This window comes from Leopardus geoffroyi, chromosome D2, assembly GCF_018350155.1.
Source record: "Leopardus geoffroyi isolate Oge1 chromosome D2, O.geoffroyi_Oge1_pat1.0, whole genome shotgun sequence".
Classification (NCBI taxonomy): domain Eukaryota; kingdom Metazoa; phylum Chordata; class Mammalia; order Carnivora; family Felidae; genus Leopardus; species Leopardus geoffroyi.
The window spans coordinates 73,369,169-73,390,472 of NC_059334.1; the positions used below are offsets into that span (position 1 = coordinate 73,369,169).

Here is a 21,304-nt window from a genome sequence, read left to right on the forward strand (position 1 = left end):
CCAAATGAATTCCAATCGCAGGCCAAGCTCGGCCTATGAATAAGGAACCGTCTACATCCTCTGTGCAAAGGAGGCCACTGTCCCCTGGCAGAGGGGCTGCTCAGGCAGTGACTTACTAGCCATTTCTCAATGTCCTTGGTTTCTGAGGAGCTAATACTCAGGCCGGTATCAGAGCCTTTCACACCGGATCCCCACAGCCTTCCGAGGAGAGCCTGATGTTAGTGCAGCACAGAAACTCTGAAGCGTTGTCTTCACCCTGCTGCTGCCACCGTGGGGCTGACAGCCCACAGCCCAGCCACAAGGTACTATCCTCTCTGACCCTCATCAGTGCCCAACCAGTCCGACCTGGCTGTGCAGCTCCTTCTCACCCCCAGCTGTGTAGACCCCTTTGAAAGCAGGGTAAGACACCTCCACCAATGTCACTTGGTCCACATTCTTGTGCCTCTCCAAGTGCGGACTCAGGCAGTATCACAGGGAATGTTCTAGAAGTGCAAAATATCAAGCCCCACCCCAGACGTCAGGAATCAGAAGCTGATCCCAAAGCAGGCTCACGCTGGAGAACCACTGCTACAGAGCGGGGGTACCTGGGAGAAGTTCCTGAGTCCAGCTCTCCTCCCTCTCCTGGGAGGGTTCACTCTGTTCTGATGCCTCACTTGCATCTGATCCTCTGGGTCCCTCAAAGCATGTGGCACTCCAGTCCTGCAGAGCCAGTGAATGAACCAACCACTGGCCAGTATGCAAAGCAAGAAGCACACTTTTTCAAGCCATATACCTTATTTTTAGCTACAAATGTTTTAACTTGGATTTCTGAACCTGGAACGAGGAAGAGGTATTTCCCATTGGGCTTTTGTCTATTTCCAGGGAAAGGTTTTCTAGAAAGGTTTCTAGCAGTGTCAAGATCCTTTGCTGGAGTGAATATTCTTGGAGAGAGGGCATTCCCTCTCCCCCAGACGTCCAGCCTAAGAAGATCAAAGCTGTCAGATGGAGCCAGCTAATTCTCCAGCAGGAATTTCAACCGCTGAGCGCTCACCAAAAAAACCTCTGACCTCCAGGTTCCTGACATTTGCAACTCTAAGGGTTACCCCTGGTCCAACGTCATTATAATCCATTAGCTCTCGCCATGGCAAATGATCCCCTGAGATGGCTCACCTCAAGGTGTACCACCCCACCCAGCATTCCAAGGAGCAGAAGTTTACCTGTGATACGAGCTCTTACCTAGGAGAAAAGTGCCAGTGAGTCTTTCTGGACACAGACAGATTTTGCCCAGAGTTCTGCCTGCCTGAGCCGAACGTGACACTGAACCCCTCTGGCATGCCAGAACGGAGAAGGAAGGGCTGTCCGTGAAGGTGCTGCCTGTCAGAAGGGCATCTCTTGGAGCAAGAAACCAAGCTGGGCCCGGTGTACCAGCCTGCCACACGGCCCCAGAGTGACGGCTGACCGGAAGCTCTCAGCCGTTCTGCAGCCGTTCTGCCAGAGCTCTGGCACCCGGCTCCTACTCGGCCCAGCCTCACCATGCTGACCTGCTGGAGGTGAATGGGCTGGGCAAGGGCTGTCACACACTCAGGGTGTCTTAGTTCAAGGGTGCGGCAGGAATGTTTGCGCACACACGCGCGCACACACACACACACACACACACACACACATACACCCATCTAGCCCAAGATTATTCTGGTCCTTCTGTTGTGGCAGCTGTCAGTATGAGATCTAGGGAACCTGGCATCTCAGAGAGCCTTTTAGGGTCCGTGAGGTCAAAGCTGTTTTCCTTCCCATGCTAAGTTCTTATTTCCCTTTCTTTCTCCCGTGTTCTCACGAGAGTACCCTGTTCTTCCAGAAGCCCCATGACGTGGGATGCCGCAAAAGATTGAATGCCTGAGCAGATAGAAGGTATAAGGCTCCAGGTGTCCTGAGGCCAGACACTAGATGGTAAAAGTGTAAAACAGGGCCATACTTCTCCCTAAGTTGTTTTGTTTTGGAAATACAGTGATTTTTTTTTTAATAAAAATCTGTTCTCTTATTTATGGTAACAGGGAACAGGACTTCTTGGTGTTATCTTTTTTTCTTCGTGTCATTTTTAAATGAAGTAATAAATATGTAAACTTTTCTTCACCTTTGATTCTCAGTATAGTGTCAACAGATTTTATCCCACGCATACAAAACCCCCTGGGAGTCTCAGTCATTTTAAGTCATTGTAAAGGAGTCCTGAAACCAAAAAGTTTGAAAACCACTGTTATTTTTTAAAATTTTAAAATATTTAGTCATTTTTGAGAGAGAGAAAGAGAGAGAGAGAGAGAGTGTGTGAGCAAGCGGGGGAGGGGCAGGGAGAGAGGGAGACAAGCAGGTTCCAAGCTCAGAGCTGTCAGCACAGAGCCCGACACGGAGCTCAAACCCATGAACCATGAGATCATGACCTGAGCCAAAGTCAGACACTTAACTGACTGAGTCACCCAGGCGCCCCACGAAAACCACTGTTTTAACGAGAAGTGAAAAATGTTTGGTGAGGGGCACGTAACTCGACTCCACACTCACGGAGCGTCTTCGGAAAAGTATGTGAGCGGTTTGCAAGGGGCACACAGGTTGTGACAGAAGCAGGCGGCCCCCTCTGGGCTTTCGTTCCAGGGACACCACTGTGTGAACTCCTCATCTGTGACCGGGGGGCAGAGGATGGCGACAGCCCCGTTTCGGAGGTTGCGGCGAAGCGCTCAGCACGGCATTCGGGACACGGCAAATGCCACACAAATGCTGCCCTCCTCGTCATCACCTTCATCACCGTCACCGCCATCCACACATTCCTGTCATCCTGTCCCCGGCTCTGTAGATTCTGGGTTCCTGAATAACGAGCCACTCTGCCCCCAGTCGTGGCTTGCTTCCTAATGGGCTGACAGGATGATTCACAGCACAGAACCACCCAGGGGACAGGAGGGATCGGTCTCAGTGGCACTGAGTCAGTCACTGCCCTTTGCTGGATCGCTCACATCACTGACTCAGACGCAAGCACCTCTAAGAACCCTTTATCCACAGTGACTCTGGGTCACTGAAGTGGCACGTGCCCCTGGAGGCTGCCAGGGGTCCCCCCACTGCCTATTCAATTGCAACAATAGTGAATCTAGCACTTGAGGCCCAACAGTCTCGTGGCCACCTCCGCCCGTGTCTCACTGCGTATCTTTGTATGTCAATAATTGTCTATTCTGGACAGGAACGTTCTTGGGATGACACACGCTCCAAACACCTCTGGACTCCGTCTACCCCCGCCTCTGCCCCCGTGCTTTTCCCTGACGGTGCCACACTGGAGAGACGGTGATGTGGAAAGCTTGGCAATACGGCCTCGCCTTGGCATTTCCACATGCTGCTTAATGCCGTGGGTGCATACAAGTGTAAAGCAGTAAGAATCTATCCCCCTCCACCCACCAGTCCTCCTTTAAAGGTCTCTGCATGCTACTGGGGGGAAGGGAATGTTATATCTGGGTTTCCAGCTTTTTTTTTTTTCTTTTTTTGGTCCTCTATGATAACAACTTACAGAAAGAGCAAGGGACATATTTCTTGAGTGTTTGCTGTGTTGGGGGGCAGGCACCCCCAACTGCTGATTCGTTGGCATAGATACCAGCTGCCCATGCCCTAGCAGAACCAGGGCACCCGCCTAGGTCCACCTCACTCACCAACAACACTGACAACCACTGGGAAAGGAGGTGGGGGAAGGCCCAACTCCAGCCTGGTGTGCAACTTTTCACACTGATGGTTCTTTTCAATTCTTGTTTTTCTTGGATGCAAAATTTTCTGCCTAATTAATTGCTTTTGGAAATTACAGGGCGATTTCCCATTCACTGAGTTGGAAATACCCCATAGAAATGTAAATGCCAATGTGACTGTGGGATACCTAACTTGGGGTGATGCCTGAGTGGGGATCTGGGGTCGCCTGGGCGGAGCAGGGCTCCAAGCCGGGCTATGAGACCCAGGCGCGAGTCATACACTATAGCTCCCCCGCAAACGAGGGGGCAGATTTCCTCACACAGAAATGAGACTGCTCTGGGTCATGGACCGTGGGTACTTCTGTCAAGTGCAAACTGTGCATGACTAACAGAAACCTTGTCTCCTGTGGACGGCAAGGACAGAGAGGTAACAGCCTCAGCTTATGGGGCCAGCATGCTGGTCAGCATAGGATGCCCTTGGACCCCAAAACTTATTGGTCTGGACGAGAGGGTAGCCCCCCGGGAACACTGAGGTCTCCCCTTTCCCATTCTTTGCTCAGTGGATGAAACTGTTTGCAAAAAGAGCTGTATGAAATGGAAGCAACCCTTTCCTTTGGAGTTAAAAAAGAAAGAGATCATAAAATCTGTGTGGTTGGCTTTAGGTGGGCTCGAGGAGAAAGCCAGTTTGCTTGCCTGTGAACTTCACGGGTTTAGTATGTGAAATGGCTGCTGGGCAGAACAGAAGGGTCCCCTTTGAAGAGGAACAAGCCGCACAAAGCAGCAGAGGGGATCGTTTGGGGCTCCTCTCAGCTGCCAGCAGCTGACCTCTAGGGCCTTCCCACCCATCCCGACTTCAGCACTTTCGAGAAGGACTCCACATCTCTCGTCCACCACCATTTTTACCAGTGCTGCGGTCACGATGCTATTCACAAGATGGAGGTTTTCCTCTGATTAATGACACGGCCACAGGGCAGGGAGAAGGTAGGAAGGCAGACACCTGGGTGACCCCAACCTGGTGACATAACCATGGATTATTTAGAGCTCGCTGTCACTCTGTGACAGCAAAGAATTCATCTCCCGTGAGGTACACAGCCAGGTCCCTGATTTCTGCCGCCTTGGGGTAGGTGAGGGTTGAGGACTCTGAACTCCCATGACAGTTTGGCAGGGACTTATGGAGTATGACCAGGTTAAGCGGGAGCTACTGGGTGACAGGCACATGACTCACACATCGAGACCCTCGAGGCCAAACAGACTGTGCTCAATAAATGCGCCCTGAGTGAATGATTGAGTTAACAACAACAACAACAACAACAACAACAACAACAACAACAGAATAAACCAGTGTGGTACAAGAGGATTTTTCTCCTACCTGTAGAAACAACTCTTGTCATCAGTAAGCTGTCACAGAGAAAGCTCCCTGTAATAAGCAATGAGTGCTCAAAAGGAAATTAGATAAAGTAAGAGCTTAATGAGCATGTATTACCTGAGTAGATTTTTCTTTAAATGATGCTAGGGGGTTCTGACGGACATTATGTCCTCACTGTCTGCTAAAACTGTCTTTAAAATTGGTGCTGTCTTAGTTACTGAGCCATGAAGAGTGTCTAGATTCAGAGGCTGGCTGGAATTATCATTCTGCTTGTCTGGAACTAAAGGCAGTAAGGCTGAACAGTGTGAGAACATTGTATTCTTGTCACGAAAGACAATCATTTGGAAAAAAAATGACGGAAACCAGGTTTTCGAGTTAGCAAGACCCGGTTGACCCCCACCTCCTCCACGCAGGAGCTGGGCCATCCCTGGGCTCATTGCTCCATGGGCTGTCCCCCCGCAAGGCAGCTGGGAAGATTAGAGACCACACTTACGCAGCGTTCTCAGCGCTGCTTATCATCAAGGCGCGGTGACTGGGTTGTCGCTTACATCGCACCTTCCTCACACCCACAGGCCCGGGCCCCTGTCCCATCAGTGCCATGCTTCTCTCTCCCAGGCTGCACATCCTTCCAGCCCAGATGGCAGCTCCTCTAGGAAGCTGTACTGACCCACCACTCTGAGTGAGCTGTTCTCACCTTTGTTCTCACTCTGTTCTCCCGAAGCACTTTGTATCTTCCTGGCCACAGACTACCACGCCAGCCTGTAATGACTGGATGTGTGCCTGCCTTCCTTGCTGCACTATAGGTGAGAAGCTGGGTTTTCACTCCCGGCACAATAACTGCTAGCCAGTTGGATGGATGGATGGATGGATGGATGGATGGATGGACAGATGGGTGGGTGGATGCATGGAGGCACAGATGGGTGGGTGGATGCACGGATGGATGAACGGATAAATGGGCAGAGAGTGGGTGGATGGATGGGCAAATGCATGGATGGATGGATGGATGGTCAGACAGGTGGGTGGATGGATGGATAGACAGGTTGGTAGATGCATGGATGGATGGACAGATAGGTGGGTGGGTGGATGGATGGATGGATGGATGGATGGACAAACAGTGGTTGGGTGGATGGACAGATTTCCTGTGTTCAAACCAGTGTTACTCTGAGTTCTACTCCTTTTGCCTCCAAGTGACTGACACCCATGCTCACCACACTTTTCTTCCTAAAATTCTGTTTTCCCTCAGATTTGCAGAGGGCTTTGCTTGGTTTTCCAACTCTCTAACTTCTAATCTCTATAAGGTCTCTTTAGACATGTTTACCATAAACCTGGTGTTTGTAAGATTCAGTCTTCGGTCTATTTCTCTTTTCACCACCTTTCCCTGGGAAATAAATCCTATGATGTATCTTCAACAACCTCTGTGTTGATCATTCTAAAATCTACTCCTAGCCCCTTGTCTGAGACCCATTCATGTTTTAAATGTATCCATTCATTTACCTATCCAGCAAACATTTAGTAAGGACAGGGTATTTTCCTGGGCACAGTTTTGGGCACTTAGGATGTATCATAGATCTATCCTAACTGTGGAACTTATATCCCAGTGAAGAGGAAAACAATAATCAAAACAAGTAAGTAAACTGCATAATGTGTTAGAAGGTGATCAGTGCTTTGAAAAAGGAGAGCAAAATAAGGTTGGGAATGTGCAGGGGACACACAGCATTAAATAGGAGGTGGTGCGAGCCTCATTAAAATGAGATTTAAGGAGAGTTGGAGGTGTGGGAGTTTGGGAGCATCTGGAGAAAGAGTGGTTATAGCAGAGGGAACAGCTAGAACAAAGGTCTAGGGGCGGGACCTGCCTGGTGCATTCGAGGAAGCAGAGACATCCAAGACAGGATGGCTGGAGAAGAGGCCAGAAAGACAAGGGCAAAGGGACAGTTCCTGTGGGACTTTGGGGCCACTGAAAGGACTGTGCCTTTCTAAGTGTCTAAGTGTCTGGCTTTACCTCTAAGTGTCTGGCTGTAGGAACCGTTCATCTCCATGCAGAACACAGACATCCTTGTGCACTGCAGACCCCATCTGGTTTCTTCTGAGCTTAGCACTCCTTCCCTGCCTCTAGTAGTAGACTCTGCTGACCGTGGCTTCCAGTGGGTCAAAGTATACATCCCCTCTCACCTCAGCGGCTGGGCCAGGGATGGGCACATGCCACAACCAAGGCCAATCAAAGTCCTTAAATGGAATTTTTCTAACAGGTTGCAGTGGGGAAGCATCTGTCCGTCTTTAACTATGAGATTATAGGATATGTGCATGGACTTGCGGGTGGCAGCACTCGTGGAGAAACAGGACAGGAGAAAAATGCAGGCCGAGGGAGCAGCGAGGTAACAGTGCAGTGCTAGTGACACGGTGCCCTCCGTTCTGGTCGTGTTCAATGACCCTGCCTTCCCAGTCCTATGAGTTAATGCCCTAGAAGCTTAAGTTAGGTTTCTCTCATGGACCGAAAGAGTCATGAAAGTGTCAAACACAGCATGGCCCAAACCATTCATGGTCCTCTTCCCCTACCTCTAACCCAAGAGACAAGTCCATCCCTCCTTCTTCTGTTCCCCATCCTGGCTACTAACACCATCATCTGCCAGGCCACCAGGCTGCAGAGACCCACATTAGCCTCTGTCTATGCCAGGCGCTCAGCAAATCCTCAAGTCCTTCCTTCCATGGTGCCTCAAGTTTTCCAACTATCATTCTGTTCTCCTGGTCACCTCTCCTCCAGTCCACCACAAGAATCTCCCACCTGCTCCCTGGACTCTTCCCAAGCTGATTCTCCTCCACCCTACAACCCAGAAGCCCTTTGAGGCTCAGCTGCCCATGTTTCTCTCCCCTCATAAAGCTTCGATGGACAAAGTCAATACTTCAACATGGCACTGGAGGTTCCCAACCCCTTGCCTTTATATCACACTGATTTTTCTCCCTCCAGGAGAGTCTCCAGGCCCATACCTCCCACCTCTACCACCCAAACCCACCTCCCACCTCTTCCTCCCCAAACCCAGAGCCTTCCTTCTGCTTGACTTTCTCTGCTTCTCTTCCATGATGTTCTTGGCTCCTGAGACCCTCCGTGATGACACCTCCTTCCCCTAAGAAATAGGGGGCTCTTTCTTTGGGCTTCCTGGGCAGACTGCATTCCATCCCTCTTCTACTCACTTTCACGAATTCAAAGATGGTAAAAGACGGTTCTGATGCCAAGACTCCATGTGTCCACACGTATCTAATAACTGACAGAATGTGCAAATATAAAGAAAGGAGTCTGTGATTCTTTCTGTCTCGGGGCCAAGAATGGCAAAAGTGAGTCCGGTGAGGACGTGGGCAGGTGAAGGAAGGAGCAAAGGAACTGAAGCAGGGACTCCGAGCTTTGGGCAGGCACAGGGAAGGGGCTGGCTGGAGAGACAGAGAATGGGATGTAAATCTAGACAGGCATTTTTTAGCGACAGGCTCCAGCAGTGGCAGACAAATGGCTCCACACCGGCCTCTGCCAAAAGAGAGATAAGGAAAGAGATACGAGGTGACAAGATAGAGCAAGTTGTAGCAGGCTCTCGCCTGATTCACAGCTCGGGTTGCCCCTCTGAGCCCAGACGATGGTGAGGCCCGGATAAGGCTTAGCTGGTGCTGAACGGCCACTGGCTTCCTCAGTGCACAGGCTGGGGGTGGGGGCCTGGAAGACCCAACAGGAAGCTGGGGTCAAAGAATGTGGCAGCGGATTTTGGAGGACATCCTTGCTCTTCTCAGGATCCTGATCAATCCGCTGCCTGCACACAGGAGCTCCCCCTCAAGGGTCCAGGCGGCTCCCAGCACACAGGCTGGGCGGCAGGCTGCTCGAGCAGGTGGGGGCACATTAAAAACCTAGCCGTTCGGCACTCCGAATGCATTGCTAAAGACACCCATGTAATCATTTGAAGTAAAAATTGCTCAAATGAACTGGAAAATGTTTTACTTGTATTTTCTCATATCCCCGAACCTTTCTTTCCATGGTTCAAAAGTTTGCATTGTCTAATTGCTGATTTCCATTTGTGAATGAATCAGCGTAAAATAAAATTAAGTACCAAATTAATCTACCCATCTAGTTTTAGGCATTAATTATCCTTTGAGCCATTTTCTCCTGTGCTTGCCGCATGTCAAGACAAGCCCAGATACAGTAATACAGGATCCAGTTTTCAACTCGGGAATGCAGCCGAAGCAGCGGAGGATGTCCTTGATTTCTGAGAACCACAGTGTGTGGTGGGAAGGAGATCTGATTCCAGGCAAATGAAACACTCCTCACCTTTTAAAGGTGCACTAACACTGTCAGCCCAAGTAAGTTACTGGAGCAGAAATCTGCTGCGTGGTTTTGTGATGTGTTCTCCGGTTGTCCAGTTAATAGATTAACAGCAACACATCTTCTCGAAGTATAACACAGTCAGCCCTAGGGCGAAAAAGTGGTGCTGGCTAGGGCAGTATTTTGAAAATTACATATGCTGTTCCTCTGGAACTGTACCTGAGAGGCCTTCCTGGTTCTGCTAAAAACAAACAAAACAAAAACCAGGCCTCCAGGACACAATTATAGAATCCTCAGTCCCTGGGGAAAGACAGAACCATATACCTGGTGACTTGATCAAAGCCACCACTCCTGGAAACTATATGGGGGCACAGAGCCAGGGTGCCAGGGGAGTGAACAGATCTCCTGCCGGGCCCCAAGAAATCCTTGGGATCAGAGGGCTCAGAGGCCCTGATACCCTCTCTTCTGAGCTTCAGCATTATCAGAATCTTTCTAGAAGGAATGAGATATCCTTGACCAACCACTATTTCACCTTAAAAAGAAGGAACTTCCACAATGCGTGACAACATAGATGAACCTGGAGGAATTTATGCTAAGCGAAATAAGCCAGTCACAGAAGGACACATACTGCATGATATCTCTTATATGAGGTATCTAAAATCATCAAACTCATGGAAGCAAAGAACAGAATTACGGGTGCTGAGAGATGGGGAGGGGGGGAAGCAGGGTGCTGCTAATCAGTATGCATAAATTTCAGTTACACGAAATGAATGAGTTTTAGAGATCTGCTATAGCACACTGTGCCTACAGACAACGGTACTGGATCTCGCAGCCAAGGAGGAAAGGAGGAAGGGAGGCAGGAAGAGAGGGAGGAAGGGAGGAAGGGAGGAAAGAAGGAATGCAACATTCACTTCCAAATGTACTTCCGGTAAAGCGAAAAGTCTCAGATACAACGTGTTTAACTCGGTGGGCTGGCTCCGGCTGGAACCTGTTAGGGCCCCACCCCCAGGGCACAATGTCAATGCTTTGGGAAACTGGTTATATACTGAGTAGGAACAGAGTTCCCCTGGTGCCCCAGGATGCAGCACCTTTATGGCTTGTGCAGAATGGCCCAAGAAGGGCACAGCCACCAAACCACCCAGCCTCCTCCAGGTCGTTCTCAACAGCGACACCATGAGGCAGCACCGAGAGCCACAGGCAGTAAGCTGCTCAGTAGCCTTAAGCTCCCTCTTTTCCTGGCTTTCCAGGTACCAAGGAAAGGAATCAGAGGGTCCACTGGCAAGGGAGGCAATGTGCTTCAGGGGAAGAAGGTGAGCCTTTTAACTTTCATCACGCCCTTCTCATAATACCTCTGCGTTTGCTTTTCTGTAGACAAGCTTGGAGGCCCCAACCACCCCAAGAGGAAAGGAACCGGTCAGCTTCTCTAAAAGGGAAAGGAAAAAAAAGAAAAGAGTCAAAAGGGAAGGCTCAAGTTGCGACTCCTCTGTTTGAAGGCACAGGGCAGGAGAGAGACGGGTTTTGTGCAGAGGCACCGCTGGACCCCGGCGGAAGGAGCCCGTGTGCCTCGAGTTGGAAACTATTAAGGGCAGGGGAGTTTTAATGATCCGGAGCGGCTCCGACAGCCACCGATGTAGAGATGGAAACGGAGCATTTGAAAAGTGTGAGCTTTCAAAGAAAACTGTTTTTAGGAAGCAATGTCTCCTCTCGCTGTCCCTTTCCTTTGGGAATACTTCAAGGAGGTCTCAAGTCATCCTATCCGCGGTGCCTCCCTCTCTCTGAGTGGGTAAGGGTCAGGGTACCTGTAACGCGAAACCCCGAGGCAGCCCCAGCTCCCGGGAGTACCAGCTGCTGCTCTGGGCAGTAGTAACTACAAGGGCCTCATCAGGATGGACGGAGGAGAGACCGAAAGAAGGCATAAATTGAAGACAAGATTAATAAAATCTGATGAAAGAAAACACCCCTAGTCTCCCCAGCAGCTTAAGTTACATTTACCACATCTGACAGGGAGGAGGTAATCCTCAGTAAGAAGTCGAGGCTCTGGAAAGAAATTATAGGCTAAATAACTTAGCGATGGGTACCACCGGGGAAGTTGCTGATTCACCTTCCCAGGGAAGACTCAAGACAGGCTACAAAGCCCATCAGCTCCCACTGAGACAAATTTCACTTGGTAGGGCCCCTGGGTCATCCGGCATCTGGATTCCCAAACAGCCTTCCAGTTATTCAGGCCACCACCCCACTGCACGGCAGCCGCGGTCACTGCACCCCCCACCTTGGTGTGACCAGGCACCGTCAGTTATTAGGCAGGACTGTCCCCGCTGTTCCCCCCGTACATTTCTGCCCCATTCCGCTGAGGCCACTCTCCGCTGCTGAGGTTGTCTCAAAACACAAATAATTCCTGGAACTTTCTCAGTAGATCAGTCTGAGCCCCCTGCTCTCTGCACGTTCCTTCTGCCATCTGCCCCAGAACGCCCCAAGTTCCCAAATTTCCAGCTATTTCTCACTACAGCTCAGCAGAAAAGCAATCCCACTTGGGTAATTCACTCCAGCTCTCCAAGGATTCTCTACATTGAGAAGAGCAGGCCAGGCAATGGACTCAGGATGGGCTCTCAGCCTGTGCAGGAGAGGTCACAGATCTCCTGCAGAGCTTGCGAGACAAACCTCACAGTGATAAGGGAAGTCTCCATCATCACCCGCCTCTCCCACCTCCCGGCCACGGCTCGCTGGGCTCGCCCACAGCTCCGTGCCCTCCCCATACAGCTTCCTGTCTTGAGGCCACCTGGCTTGGACCCATCAGAGAACACCAGTAACATCTACCGTAGAGACAGGGAGGAGCTGTAGCTGGCTGGCTTTCAGCCAAGTCCGGTACCCAGAAGAGGGATCTCTTCTGTTTGAAGACTAAAGGGGGCCCAGGAACTTGAGTTTCAGATCCGGGAGTCTTCGCAGGAGGGCAGTTCCTGGGGCGCCTGGGTGGCTCAGTCGGTTAAGAGTCCAACTCTTGGTTTCAGCTCAGGGCATGATCTCACAGTTCTGGGTTCGAGCCCCACGTTACGCTCCATGCTGACATGCCTGCTTTTTCTCTCTCTCGATCTGACTCTCCCCCACTCACATTCCCTCTTTCTCTCTCTTTCTCTCAAAATAAATAAATAAACTTAAAAAAAAATGAATCTCTGCTCTCTCCCAACCGGCTCTTACAGCTTCTTCCCTGTGCCTTACTCCTCAGCTACATTGATCTCCCGCAGGGAGGTCTTCTACTCCCTGGCTGAGCAGCTTCCCCAGGTTATGGCTGGACACAGGCTCTGCCCCTTCCTTCTAGCAAGCTGTGTCCCTGCTTCTAGCTGATAGCTAAGAAAATCTCAGGGGAGCAGAGGCCTCGGAGTGAGAGAGTCCATGGAGAAGTGCACTGTGGGAGCACCTGGCTCATCCCAGGGCACAAAGGGTCATCGACGTTCTTCCCCACACGGCGAATCACCTGCTCCCAACAATAACAACAACAAGGGGAAGGACATTACTTCCAGAGAAACCTTCAGCATGGGAGGAATCCTGCAGATAATGAGGCTTTTTAATTGTCTTTGGTCACTATTGGAACTAGTTTAAGCGGAGAATGGGCTGTCGTTCTATCAGAATAAAACTGGCCAGAAACTCAGCTCACCAGTATCTTCAAAATATGACATCCCCCGCCCCTCTCCACCGTTGCTCTCTGCTCTTTAGAAATGGGGAGCCTCTGGGGCGCCTGGGTGGCGCAGTCGGTTAAGCGTCCGACTTCAGCCAGGTCACGATCTCACGGTCCGTGAGTTCGAGCCCCGCGTCGGGCTCTGGGCTGATGGCTCAGAGCCTGGAGCCTGTTTCCGATTCTGTGTCTCCCTCTCTCTCTGCCCCTCCCCTGTTCATGCTCTGTTTCTCTCTGTCCCAAAAATAAATAAACGTTGAAAAAAAAAAAAAAAAAAGTGGCATATGAGTTAATGTTTCTTAATGGGATTCAGACAAACGATAAAATGAAGCCATACTGTGTTTGATTTAGAAGTTAAACAATTTTCGGGGCGCCTGGGTGGCGCAGTCGGTTAAGCGTCCGACTTCAGCCAGGTCACGATCTCGCGGTCCGTGAGTTCGAGCCCCGCGTCGGGCTCTGGGCTGATGGCTCAGAGCCTGGAGCCTGTTTCCGATTCTGTGTCTCCCTCTCTCTCTGCCCCTCCCCCATTCATGCTCTGTCTCTCTCTGTCCCAGAAATAAATAAACGTTGAAAAAAAAAAAAAAAGAAAAGAAATGGGGAGCCTATAAGAAAACAAGTACACAGTCACACTCTCATCTCCTTGCCCACCTGTGAACATTTGTTGAGTGCACAGGATTTTGTCAGAGATGGTGTCTGGAGGCTCCTGGCTCTACCCTGGGGATACAGTGCACCTGTCGTCAAAATGACGCCCCGTCCGCACCTCCAGCCCGGGATCCAGCCTGCACGTCTGAACGCAACACTATCATCGCCTCAGGCTGCAAAGACTCAGGTCTCTGCTTATCAAAATCTGCCTGCATCCATCAGCAACTGAATGCAACCCTAAGTTCTAGAAGGACACACATCAAATTGTTGACAGTGGCAGCTGAGGGCAAGTGGGAGCAGAGGGGAGGGGGCAGCTACCTAGTTCTTTCTTCCTTGTTATTTTTTTTTAACACGGAGAATGTGTTCGTGGATTCCTTCAGACATTAAAATAAATGAACGACGTGGCCAAAAAGGAAAAGGAAGGTACTGTTTTCAGCAACAAGGCAGGGCTTAGCAGAGGGTTCTGATGCGGGTTGAGATCCAGAAGCATGACCGAACAAGAGGGTGCCCGCTTTTCTTAGCCGCAGGGATGACGCAACAGCCCAGAACAGACCCAGGCATTCTGGAAGTTCTCTCCAGGGCTGGACACAGTGCCTCTCACTGGTCTCTCCCAGGTTTCAGACCCTGACAGTCAAGAGCCCCCATATCTGCAGCCCACCCCTCCCCTGACCCAATTAACCCGTTAAGATCCTTGGAAGCAGCTCAGAGCTTTGCTGAGCCAGCACAAGCCTTTAAGTCACCTGGCCTCAGGTGACCCTCTGTGCTTACTAAGCACCTCTCAAAGCTTTTCCCAGGTTAACGAGAGGAACCTTCCCGACCAGCTTCTGAAAAACCCTGTGTCAACGCAGAGGTCAGTTTCCGGCCAATCCGGTCCACCGCCTGCCCTCCCCTCAGCCTCACCCATCCCCCCCTCCCGTTTCTGAAACTCAGAAAACAGGAGCTTGGCCACTGAAGCCGCCACAAAGGTTCTCCTCGCCGGCTCGTTAATCACCCGGCTGCCGGAGCCCGCTTACCTGCAGATGTAATTCGTCTTGCACGAGTCCTGCAAAGTCAGGCAGTTGGGTTTCTCCCTCTCCTCGTAGGAGCACACGGGCACGATGGTCTGCCGCCTCCGCTCCGTGCACGCGATGTCCCGGCAGGAGCAGAAGAGCATTCCGTAGCTGTGCTTGGCCGGAACCTTGTCGAAGAACTGCCGCAGGGCCTTGTGGCACTTGCGCCGGTTGCAGACCTCGTTGGACATGCTGGTGGTGCACGGGGTGATGTACGCGGACCTGTACTTCTTACAGGTGTCGTCGAGGTTACAGGCCTTGGCGGCGTCCAGGCAGTTGTTCCCTTTGGGAACGTGCTCCACTGCAAAGGAGAGAAAGGCAGGTGTGATCGCAGTGCCGGGCGCCTGGCCACGCACACTGCCTGTCTTCACCGAGGTCCGGCCTCTTCCCTGGCGCTGCGGCGAGCTCTGATCAACTCTGTGTTTTGAAGCGAATAGGTAAGGAGTTCACGACAAGGAGAAAATAGAAGGTGTGCCAAGGCTGGGGACCCAGGGCAGCCCACAAGTCCCTAGTGCTCCCTCAGATGCATAATTAGGCGGTACGGAGCGAGGCCAAACGAGGGAAGGTTGCTTAGGCACCTGCCTGACTACGTGTAAACAAGGCAACAGGAGAATAAGTTTCCAGCTCCTGGTCGGTAAACTGAAATTAGGAGAAAAGAAAAAAGCAACAAATTATATACTTGTTCATTATGCAGTATATAAAATGATATGCTGAATGTAAGTATAATTGCCATGCAATTCCTCCAGGAATATAATTATGTAATAAATGCATATAGTACATGCTAATTACTATATGATTACAGAGTAATTACATGGTTATTTGAGCCTAGAAGACAAAATATTATGCCAGCTCCCTAAACAGGAAGAAGTGGCTACGACGAGGTTGTATTTAAGTTCTAGCTCACAGGCCATTGGAAGAAAACCAGAACAAATTACGTGAAAATTTGCAAACCTCAATTACCACTTAACTTGCCACACACAAAATGTGGGATCTACGGGTCTTGAGGCTGCAGATTAGAAAAATTCAGCTAGTATTCTGGATGGAATTTCAATGGGCTTACAAACATAGGCTTTAGGAATCTCACAAAACATACGTTGCCTGCTGCCCAAACCCTTTCTGCTCATGCTCAGAGAAAACAGTACTGTCCACTGCCAAGCTGCCCATGGCGCGGCCTGGACAGAGAGCAAGGGGGAGGCCAGGCCCACTGCAGTAGCCAGGTGGGCTGGCAGGGCCAGGCCCAATGGACAAAGTCAAAAGATGAGTAGACAAAGGAAATGAAGCTGGTTGTGGGAGCCCTGCCCCCTGCCCCTCCTCCAGCAAGTTCCTGCTCAGGCCTTATTCAGCCCCTGCTTGGGTTCCCCCTTCACTCTCTTTGTGCCCCAGCTGATGGGAGCCATGAAGGCATTTGGGAAATTACAAGAGGCTAGAGAACTGACAAGAGAGGAGAAAGGGTCCGTTGGGTTGGGAGGGTCTGAAAGACAGAGTGGTGCATTTAGTACACGTCCAAAGGGCACACGGGATGTTATTCAACCTTACACAAAGAAGGAAATCCTGCCTTAGGTGGCAACAGGGATGAACCCTGAGGACATTATCCTAAGTGAAATAAGCCAGTCCCAGCAGGACAACCGTTGCATGATTCCACTTACAAGGTTTCTAAAACACTCAGGCTCAGAGAAACAGAGAGAAGGATGGCAGTGGCCAGGGGCTGGAGGAGGGGAAACGGGGAGTTGTTATTCAAGGGGCATCAAGTCTTAGACATGAGTAAGTTCTAAAAATCTGCAGGGCGGCCTCATGCCTACAGTTGACAGTGCTGTATTACACAGTTACGAGGGTCAGTGTGTTAAGAGGGTAAATCTCATGGTAAACGTTCTCACTACAATTATTTTTTTTTTTTAAATGTAAACCGCGACATGGCACACAAGGCGAGTCTAACATTTCAGGGAAAGAAAAACACTTCCTGTTTTACTGACGATGGGTCTTGCTTTAAGAAAACCCTGGACGCAAAAGTCCGAAATCACAAAATGATACCATGGCACCACCAGGCAGAACCCTATTATGCCTCAGGTTCACGTCTCTGCTACGACACCTGAATCCAAAAATTTAATGTGAAAGGCAATAAATAAGACATCCAGCCCATGTCGGGTGAGCAGCACAAGAAGCCAGCGGCTGCACATACATCCCTGGTTTAGCAAGTGCACCTGGTGCATTTTCTCCAGCCTGACCTTCCCAGACCAGCTTCCCTCTGGCTCCCCTGTTTTCACACGCTAACTCCTCAGGACTCAAGAAATGAAATATTCACCATGTGCTCTGACAGGATCACCAGGGCCTACAGGCCTCGGTAACACTTCCAGCCTTTTCCGCTTTTCAGACTTTTAATGTCGTGCTGTTGGGCCCATCAGCAACAGTGATTCATATTCTCGAAGGTCTAGAGTTGCACAGGAGGTTTCTAAATGACGCATTCTTAGTGATAATCTAAAATAAATTGATATGACCAAATTCTGGGTATTCTGGATTAGGCCCTTAAGGCTAGATATTGGTACATAATTTTACCACCTGCATTTCCACTTGCCTTGGTATTGAATGGTGCTTTGTGATCTCTGGCTAAAAAGAATAGAGGCACAGAGGTGTACTTAATACTGAAATGACGTAGCCAGTGATATATGAACAAACGGTTCATGTAAGTTCAAGTGGAAGAAAATGGCAGAACAATTAAGTCATCACATGACACCTAGGAACCCAGGCCTGCTATCCTCCAAAGCAGTCATGCTGAAACAGAGAACTATATTCCAATTGTAAGAACCAATTTAGTTTCCACAAAACTAGTACCCCTTACATCAAATTAATGTTATTAACTTAGCATTTCATTGTTTTCAAAGTTCTGTTCGTATTTAACATGTGTGCTGTTTTTATAGTTGTGTAAAATTAAACAAATAAAAGTTTATAGTTCTTTCTTCCTGAGTGTCAAATAAAATAATAAAACTCAACACATGAGGTCCAGACCACTTATTCCTCTCTTTTTTTTTTAAATTTTTTTTTCAACGTTTATTTATTTTTGGGACAGAGAGAGACAGAGCATGAACAGGGGAGGGGCAGAGAGAGAGGGAGACACAGAATCGGAAACAGGCTCCAGGCTCTGAGCCATCAGCCCAGAGCCTGACGCGGGGCTCGAACTCCCGGACCGCGAGATCGTGACCTGGCTGAAGTCGGACGCTTAACCGACTGCGCCACCCAGGCGCCCCATCACTTATTCCTCTCTTAAAGTAGCCTGTATTATACATAAGTTTTAGAAAAATTGACCTGGAAGAAAGCTCCTTGACAGGGGTCTTGGCAATGAATTTTTGGATAGGATAGAAGGAACAACATAAAAAATAAACAAGTAGGACATCAAACTAAAAAGCTTCTGCACAGCAAGGGAAACCATTAACACAATGAAGAGGCAGCCTATGAAATGGGAGGAAATATTTGCAGATCATTTATCTGATAAGGGGTTAATGTCCAAAATATATAAATAACTCTTACAACCCAATAGCAAAAAAATAATAATTCCATTAGAAATGAGCAAAGAACCTAAAAAGACATTTTGCCAAAAAATATATTCCAAAGGCCAAGAGGTACTTGAGAAGGTGCTCAACATCACTAATCATTACGGAACTGGAAATCAAAACCACAGTGAAGTATCTCCTCACACCTGTTAAAATGGCTAACACAGAGGCAAGAAAAAACAAACGCTGGTGAGGAAGTGGAGAAAAGGGAACCCTATGCATTGTACTAGGACTATAAATTGGTACAGCCACTATGATAGACAGTGTGGATTTCTCTTGAAAAATTAAAAACAGAACGGTATGATACAGCAATTTCACTTCTAGGCATAAATCTGAAGGAAATAAAATCACTGTCAAAGAGATACCTAAACCCCCATTTTCACTGCAACATTATTATTTTTTTTAATGTTTGTTTATTTTTGAGAGTGAGAGAGAGAGAGACAGAGTGTGAGCAGGGGAGGTGCAGAGAGAGGAGACACAGAATCCGAAGCAGGCTCCAGGCTCTGAGCTGTCAGCAAAGAGCCCAACGTGGGGCTCAAACTCATAGACCGTGAGATCATGACCTGAGCTGAAGTCAGATGCTCAACTGACTGAGCCACCGAGGCGCTCCTGCAACATTATTTATAATAGGGAAGACATGGAAACAACCTAAGTGCCCGTCAACAGGCGAATGGGTAAATAAAGCATGGCATATATACGCACAATGGAATAATATTCAGCTATAAGAAAGGGGATCCTGCTCTGTGCAACAACATGGATGTTACGTAAAATAAGTCAGACAGAGAAAGGCAAATATAGTACAATCTCACTTTTATGTGGAATCTAAACCAATCCCCCCCCAAACAAAACAAAACAAAACAAAAACACAAAAAAACAAACTCATGGAAAAAAAAAAAGATCAGCTTTGTAGTTAGCAGAGGCAGGGGAAGGAGAACCGAATGAAGGTAGTCAAAAGCTACAAACTTCCAGTTATAAGATAAATAAGTACTGAGCATGTAATGTACAACATGATGACTATAGTTAACAATGCTCCATATTATATTTGAAAATTGCTAAGAAAGTCAATCCTAAAAGTTCTCATCACACACACAAAGGCATTCTTCCTCTTTTTTTTTTTTTTTGTCTCTGTGTGAGGTAAAGGATGTTAACTACACTTGTGATAATATTTTCACAATATATATAAGCCAAGTCATTATGCCACACACCTCAAACTTACACAGTTCTGTATGTTAATTATATCTTAAGAAAACTAAAAGAAAAAAAACGGTCCAGTGTATGTCTGCTTAATAATGTTAGCTTCCTTTTCAAAGTTGTTAAAACTACATAAACTACTAATTTTTTCCTCTTAATGTTATCAAAAAGAAAAGCAATATTTCAAAGGAAAAGCTCTGTACAAAGTGGGAACAGAATGAATCATCTTATGTCCAAACCAATTGCTCAAACTTGACTTCATTTAGCAATTGACTCAAACCCACTTTCAGCTGATTCTGTTTTCCTCGATATATAGCCCTGCCAGAACACCATCTCTTTACCATTATTTCAGAACCTGCGAAAGATTTCAGAATGCACAACCTGGCACATTCAGAGAGGCAAGAGAAAAAAAAGAACAAACAAACAAAACAACAACAACAACAGTGAATCGATTTCCAGCTCACAGGTCAGTGTGTGATTTGCTTTTTGTTTCTGAATCGCAGAATATTCCCAGGACCCTTTTTTCAATTTGATATGTGAGGCCAGTCTTACCCAAATAGCAGAACATGATGAAAACAAAAGAAGAGAATTACAGACTAATATTCCTTATAAACATAGATTCAAAAAGGTTAGTAAATAGCATTTAGCACTATGTTAAAAGGATAAGGAACCATGACCAACTAGAGTTTATCCCAAAATGCAAGGCTGATTTAATATTTAAAAGTTAATGTAATTTACCATATTAACAGACAGGAAGAAAACCTGATTATATTTCAATGGACAGAGCAAAAGCATTCAACATATTTCAGCACTCCTTCCATAATAAAAAATGCTCAGCAATCTAAGAATAGCAGAGAACCTTCTTAATCTGATAAAGGGCATCTATGAAAAACATATAGGTAAAATCATATTTAATAGTGAAATATTGACTTTTCCCCAAAAACGTCAGGAACTAATGAAGGATTTCATTCTTACCACCTGTAGTCAACATTGTCTTAGAGGCCCTAGTCATTGCAATAAAGCAAAGAAAAGAAATAAAAGGGATAGAGATTGGAAAGGAAGACATTTCTGTTTGCAGATGACTTGGAAAATTGTAAAGAATGTATAAACAACTACTAGAATCAGTAAGTGTATTTATCAATGTCAAAGGAGATAACATTTACTATATGATAATGAATTGCATTTTGGTAAGCTATTAGCAAAATTTTAGGAAAGAAAACTTAAAAACATAATTCTGCTTATAAGAGAACTCATAAAGGGCACTTAAAAAGGAATAACAAAAGACATGCAAGACCTCTACATTAAAAACTAAAAAGCACTTCTGAGAAAATTAAGGAAGACCTAAATAAATTGAAATACATACCATGTTCATGGATAAGAAGACACAATATCATTGAGGTAACAGTTATCCCCAAATCGTAATATGCATTGACATTGGCAAGTGGATTCTAAAATTTATATGGAAATGCAAAGGGCCATAATATAGTCAAAGCAATTTGAAAAAGAACAGAGTTGAAGGAGTTTATACTGACTTCAAGATTTACCGCAAAGCTGTACTTATCAAGACAGTGTGATACAGTATAGGCATAGACAATTCAAACAATGGAACATAAAACAGAACTCAGATGAAATACACCCACAAATCTACCGTTATTTAATTTTTGACAGTCACTAAAAAGCATCTAACATAGAAGTGCTCTTCAATAAACAGTACCAGGATAATTGAAAATCCGTATAAAAAACGACAACAAAATCCCCACATCACCAAAACCCACATATGTACAAATTAATACAAGATGGATCACAGACTTAAACCTAAAAGCTAAAATCACAAAGTTTTTATAAGAAAATAAGACAATCTTGGAAGTAG

At 47.6% G+C, this 21,304-nt stretch overlaps 1 protein-coding gene across 5 annotated transcripts in view; it reads right to left on the minus strand.

The window, feature by feature from the left end:
• The window catches only part of GFRA1 (GDNF family receptor alpha 1), a 213,931-nt gene that overhangs the window by 49,359 nt on the left and 143,268 nt on the right, over nucleotides 1-21,304 (minus strand). For all 5 annotated transcript variants that reach the window (XM_045439065.1, XM_045439067.1, XM_045439063.1 and 2 more), the window contains one exon: nucleotides 14,666-15,002. In XM_045439065.1, coding sequence (XP_045295021.1) covers nucleotides 14,666-15,002 — 337 coding nt within the window. The remainder of the gene's footprint in view (nucleotides 1-14,665; nucleotides 15,003-21,304) is intronic.